The sequence below is a fragment of the Malurus melanocephalus genome, unplaced genomic scaffold, assembly GCF_030028575.1.
Source record: "Malurus melanocephalus ecotype Western Australia unplaced genomic scaffold, MMel_1.1 scaffold_694, whole genome shotgun sequence".
NCBI classification, from domain to species: Eukaryota; Metazoa; Chordata; class Aves; order Passeriformes; family Maluridae; genus Malurus; species Malurus melanocephalus.
Window position 1 is genome coordinate 111,795 of NW_026623926.1, and position 5,885 is coordinate 117,679.

At 46.7% G+C, this 5,885-nt stretch overlaps 1 protein-coding gene across 1 annotated transcript; it reads left to right on the forward strand.

Moving 5' to 3' along the window:
* The first annotated feature begins 283 nt into the window (after positions 1 to 283).
* Positions 284 to 4,316, forward strand: GMNC (geminin coiled-coil domain containing). The gene is made up of 4 exons (XM_057384255.1): positions 284 to 608; positions 707 to 792; positions 2,164 to 2,280; positions 3,672 to 4,316. Exons 1-4 carry the CDS (start codon positions 284 to 286, stop codon positions 4,314 to 4,316), a joined length of 1,173 nt encoding a protein of 390 aa, XP_057240238.1.
* The last annotated feature ends 1,569 nt before the right edge of the window (positions 4,317 to 5,885 follow it).

A 5,885-nucleotide genomic window follows, 5' to 3' on the forward strand; every position in this document is an offset into this window, starting at 1 on the left:
TGGCAGGAACGGTCTGGCCAAGGACAGCCTGGGACCTCCCTTCACCCTAAACCCACTCAGGACCGTAGCATTTCCCAAGAATTTGCAGGAAACTGAGCCATCKCCCTGACACAGCCCTGCTCGGAGCCCCAGTGCTGCGGGGGCTGGCAGGGCGGCAGTGCCCGCGCTCGGAGGGCGCACGGAGCGGTGCCACCGGGAAAGCGGGGAGCGGGCACCCGGGTCAGGGCTGGGCGCTGCCTCGGGGGCCGGCGGCGGCTGCCAGGGGCGGTGGGGCTGTCCCGCGATGGCACCTGAGCCCTGCCCGGCCGGCACCGCGGGGAGAGCGCTGCCCCGCCGGAGCGCTTGTGCCGGGGCGCGGCGGGGCCGGGCTGACACCGCCTCCCCTCGGGGCCCGCCGGCGGCTGGGGACGGGGCACCGCCGGCCCCGCCGAGCGCTCCACCGCCTCGGCCCCTTCCCTCCGCAGAGCGCCGGCTGGCCGTGCCCGGAGCCGGACTTCGCCGGRGGCTCGGGCTGCGCCTGCCCCTGGTCCGCCCCCGCCGGTGTTTCCAAGGAGACCTGGGCTGCCGTCTGCGCCGCGGAGCCGCCCCACAGCCAGGGCCGGCGGGAGGCTCGGCCGCCGGGTGAGTGCGCTCAGCCGCCGCCGGGGCGGGGGGGACCGGGCTGGGAGCGGTGCGGCACCGGGCTAACCCTCGCTCTGGTCCCCAGGCCAGTTCTGCAGCCCGCAGCTCGGTGCTCAGGATGCGGCGTGGCAGGGAGACCAGCTGTCCTCCCAGCTCTACAGAAACAAGCAGGTAAAAGCTCTGCTCCCCCCAGCAACCATGGGTTCACCCCACGAGGCTCCTGAACTTTGCATCACGTATGGCACCTTCTAGGTTGGCTCATGGCATGGCTCCCTCTCACTGGCACTGATGTCGGAAATGACAGAAAACTCTTGTGCCTTGCTTGGAGTATTTGTCTCCCTCATGTTGTCCTGTGAAGTTGGAACAACTGCGGTGTTCCCACTATCTTCCCTTCCTACATCATATTGCACCACCAGCCTTGGTACTAGAGAAAACCAGGGGCATGAACAGGGACATCCCTCAGGCTCTGATAATGCTGTTGACTAAAAATACGTAGTGTGTGTCCTGATTCCACCAGGTTTAACTTCATGGAAAACGGTTCCACCAGAATTGCCTAATTATATGAGGATCAACCATTTTGACCAACAGGATTCCCTTGTTAGTTTWCATTCTCTTATCTTCCCTTTTTTTGTAAATCCCAACAAGAGAGGAGAGAAACTCTGAACTGTCTTAGATGAACGAACTGCAGACTGATGACTCTGATCAATTTCTTGGAATGATGTTTTGACACAGTGAAGTCAATGAACATTCAGATATTATCTTAAAGGTCCCTGGAATCAAACTCTAGTTCCAGATGTCACTGTACTTCTTTGTCTCTGCCTYAATCATTTAAGTCTGTTCTTGACTGAGCCTCTGCTCAGCAGATGTCTGTGGTCCTTGGCAGAAGATTCTTTGTCCTCCTAAAGAAGTCTCCAGAGCTAATATCAGGAGGCAAAAATCTAYCTGCAAACACTTAGATTTCCCATGGAAAAGCTTTAGGTATCTGCCATTCCCGTTCAGCTTTTAGGACCAGGGATTATCTCAATTCTGTATGTGTACCAGGACTAGCACTGAAGGTCCAGAATTGAAGGCATCGTTGAGCACTGCTGTATCATAAAGAGTGGCAACTGCATCTTTGTTCTGCACTCTATCCCCATGAATTGTTAGTTTGCTACTCCTCCTTCATTTCTGCACCAGCCAGGTATAAATGGGAAGGAGAGGTGCAAAGGGATGTTTGCTGCAGCTCAGGAGGAGATCCTGAAGTTGCTGTCATGCCCGTGACCATTTCTGGCTGCTCACAGGGCTACCTGTAATTCTTTTCTATTATTATTCTGTGGTTGCACGTTTTTTCAGACTAATCTTAAACACTAAAGATTAAAGGAAGTCAAAAGTGAAAACTGAACAGTCATGCCACTTAGATCTATAGAGACAAGAGGCTGGAGGGGGTGGGTTGAGCTCACAAAGCAAACACCCAGATCATCAAATCCAAGCAGCTTGTACCATAGGGCAATTGCTATTAAGTTACAGAGTCAACATCTATTCATCAATATCTCTATTCCACAGCTTCAAGATACTTTGCTTCAGAAGGAAGAGGAACTTGCTAGGTTACATGAAGAAAATAATAACCTCCGACAATACCTGAATTCTGCCCTGATTAAGTGTTTGGAAGAAAAAGCCAAGGTATTGTGTTCAACTGTCACATAGGTGTGTGCAGAAGGAACAGGTTGATTAGGTACAGGTCAGTAAAATATATGAAAAATCTAAGAGTGTAGACAGCCTGTAGTGTGACATTTAAATTCACAAAGGTGACAGTTTCCCTCAGGAATTATATCCTATCAGGTTCTGTGAAGGCAGTATAGCACGTGGCATAATTAAGTTTAGCTTATTAGTTAACTATAATTAAGATTATATAGGCAAGGTAAAGTTATTCCTTCTGATGTTTTTTTTCAGTAAAAGTTGAAATTTTAATATGTACATCTTGAATGTCTCTGTTTTGTCAATTATCCCTTGATGAGGATTACTTTTCTTTTGTTTTGTTTTCTGAATTTCTAATTATATGTTTTATTCATTTACATTAGAATACTGTATTTTCCAGTTTAGTAATTGAAACATTGTGYAGGGTTTTGTTTTTCATGGGGAAATACAAAATTAAACATTTGAGGTTGGRTGAAACATTCTGTTAAACTAAGCTGTGAGGCGATTTTTTTAAACATTTGGATTCTTTGTCTCTCATCTTAACAAAAATGAAGAATATAATTATTTCCTGTAAGGTTAAAGACATTTTTTGCTGTTCCAGCCTTGCCCATGAAACTATTAGTTATTTGCTCAACTCTGTGGATTGGGCATGAGGTAAAAAAGACTGTAGAACATAGCAAACTTTCTTTTTCCATTCTGTTGATGAGTTGATGGTGTGACATGTCCTTCCTCCTGTGGCCAGACCTGGCTCCTGGCAGTGGAAAAGGTCTTCTCTGGGCACAGCAGGGAGACATGACCACCCCCTGTGTCATGTGAATCTGTCACAGGACATGTCTGAGCAGTGAATTCATGACATGGTGGGGAGCTGCCTTGTTTATTCCCACCTTTGACCACCCCTGGATGCCTGAAGGGCCATTGTCCTGCCATAATGACAATTGAGATGAATTGAGAGTGCAAGGCCACTCAAGCACTGCCTGACTGGGATCACCCCTGTCCCAGCATGAGTTACCTTTGCATCCTCCCTCTTTGTCAGGCTGCCACTTTGTCCCCAAGCCCCGCTCACCTGCCAAGTGCTGCTGGCACAGAGCCAGATGGGAGCTTACAGTTGGAAATGCCTTTAAAGTACAAACCTTCTTGATGTGGTCACGTTCTTCTCTATCGGGGCTAGGTTTTGGCAGGCAGTGTAAAGATACAAAACTGTTGGTCATACCCATATGTTTAAGCAGAGGGTGGGGAAAAAATTATAAGGACATTAGTAACCATCTTGCACATCTAAAATCTGAGGTCAGAAACATGTTGCTTTCAGGTATCTAGAAATTCAGTTTTTAATCTTCTCTCTCCACCATGGGTTTTTTTCTTCTTTTTTTTTTTAATAGAAACTGCTGTCCGGCCATGGACAAAAAACTAGTGCTATCCTCAAAAGTACCAAGAGGAGATTGAAAGAGGACCACTGCTTTGTTCCTCAAGAAACTCCTCATGCTTCCAAAACTAGAAGGAATCTCTTCAATGAATTCACTGCCTGTGAAGAGCAAGCCAGCCCTGCTGTGGACAGTTGGGTGTTACAGACCTTAGGATTAAAAGATGTGAACACTATTGATGAAGCTTCAGCTAACTACAGTGCCCTGTCCTCAGACCTTGGAAAAGATRCATACTGCCTGAGCCCTGGGGGAGCAGAAGGCTATGAGCACAGGGAAGGAGCAGCAGCAGTGTTTAGCTGCAGCCACGTGCCTCCAGCCAGCAGCAGCACCCTTCCATGCAGCGAGGACTCTCCATTTCTCCCTCAGTTTTCTTCAGCACCATGCATTTCCTCACCAGTGTCAAGCATTTCCTCCCTGCCAGCCTATGGGTTGCCTTATTTGACTGCTGATTTGTCACCAAACAAGACAGAAGTGGCCTTCACAACRTCTCTAAGTCCCCACCGCAATGTGAGAACACACAGCTTCCACCAAGGACAGGCCTTTGTGCGCAGGGACGACGATGGGGGATGGAGATTCACCTGGGTGCCCAAGCAGGCTGAATGATGCACTTGGATCAAGGGCCAGYCATAGGAGATGTAGGAGACACACTTCATCTGCATGAGACAGATTCGGGCAGAAAAAATGGGCCTTTTTGGGCTTCTTTAAATGCTGCTTTGTCACTAACCTACTCCTCATTCCCTCACAGATTTTCACAGATGTGACTCCACTTTGCACTTGGACAATTATCTGCCCCTGATGTACAAACTGGATTCCTTTCTCTTATGCCTGTATTGAGATATCTGCTTTTTACTTGTTTCCTGGGTTTTTATCATCAGCTCTTCCTTGTTGAAGGTAGTTTCCAGGCCGGAGTGCTTTCAGCTTTGATGATCATTCTCACATGCACCAAACGGGAAAGCACTTTGGGAATACGCCTCTCTCCCTTTGGAAATAGCATCTCTCTCACAGAAATCCACACATAATAAAGGAGGCATAGGTTGGAGGCTGAGGATCAGCTGTTTCCAAGTGACTTATGTCTCTCTTGACTGCACAGATTGCCTTACGTGCCACACAAATCTGACCTACCTGCAGTTCCATGGTGCTGTCACATTCTTTGATGATGCCTCAAAATAAACAGAATTTATTTTTCATGCCTGGAGGCTACTTTATATACAGTTACAAGTGATTCAGCAAGTTCAGGGGACCTTCCTAAGGTGTGTTTAAGAGACTGATGTGTTTACTAATACGTTTTAAAGCTATTTTGTCTGCCAGTAAAGGGAGTTTACATTTGGAAAGGCAGTGGTTGGAGTGGGTCTTTGGCCTTCAATGCCAGCTCCTGCCTCTCTGCCAGACTGTAATGGGCTACAAGTAAGACCAGCATTACTTTGAGAATGCTTTAAAACTCTCTGAGAAAAGGTGCTTTAGCACTGTACACGACTTGACTGTTAGTAAAGCCACTAATTATACAAATGATTTAATGATACGAAGTCAGTGGATAAGAAGGAAGCTCATCAGTACTGTTTTCTTTTACCTTTGTCTTCTGCTCTACAGTAGTTTGATGCCTAAGTATTCAAAATAGATTGACTTGGTTATTCTTGCTTTCAGGATGGTGCCAGTGACATTGATGAAGGACTCAAGTAAAAATAACCATAACTGAGGGTTTTCTTGCAGTGGCTTATTTTCCTATAGAAAATTGGATATTCCTCTATTTTTAGGAGGATAAAAGTATCTCCTCATAGCCTGTTGTGCCTTTGAATTGCAATATTTGATACACTCCATCTGGAGCAATAATGATTTCCCAAAGGACTTCTAAATAAACAAACTGTACTTATGGGTAGTTACTTTAAAGTAATTGTGGCAAACTTCATTACTAGGCAGTTTAAAAGCATTGATTGTAGGCATTATTTCACCAGATTAAAAAGCCAACCAAACTAAAAACCACCAACCACAAAGCCACACAACAAAGGAAAACCACAAAAAAAMTCAATAAAACCCAACAAATTCAAACCAAACAATGCTCATGGAATAAATACAAGTATTTGTTTGGGTGGCTTGTGATGAAGACTGGCTTGGGTGGCAAGTGATGAAGACTGGTCAGACAAGATTACTCTTGGTGTAGCACTTTCCTGCTTTTCT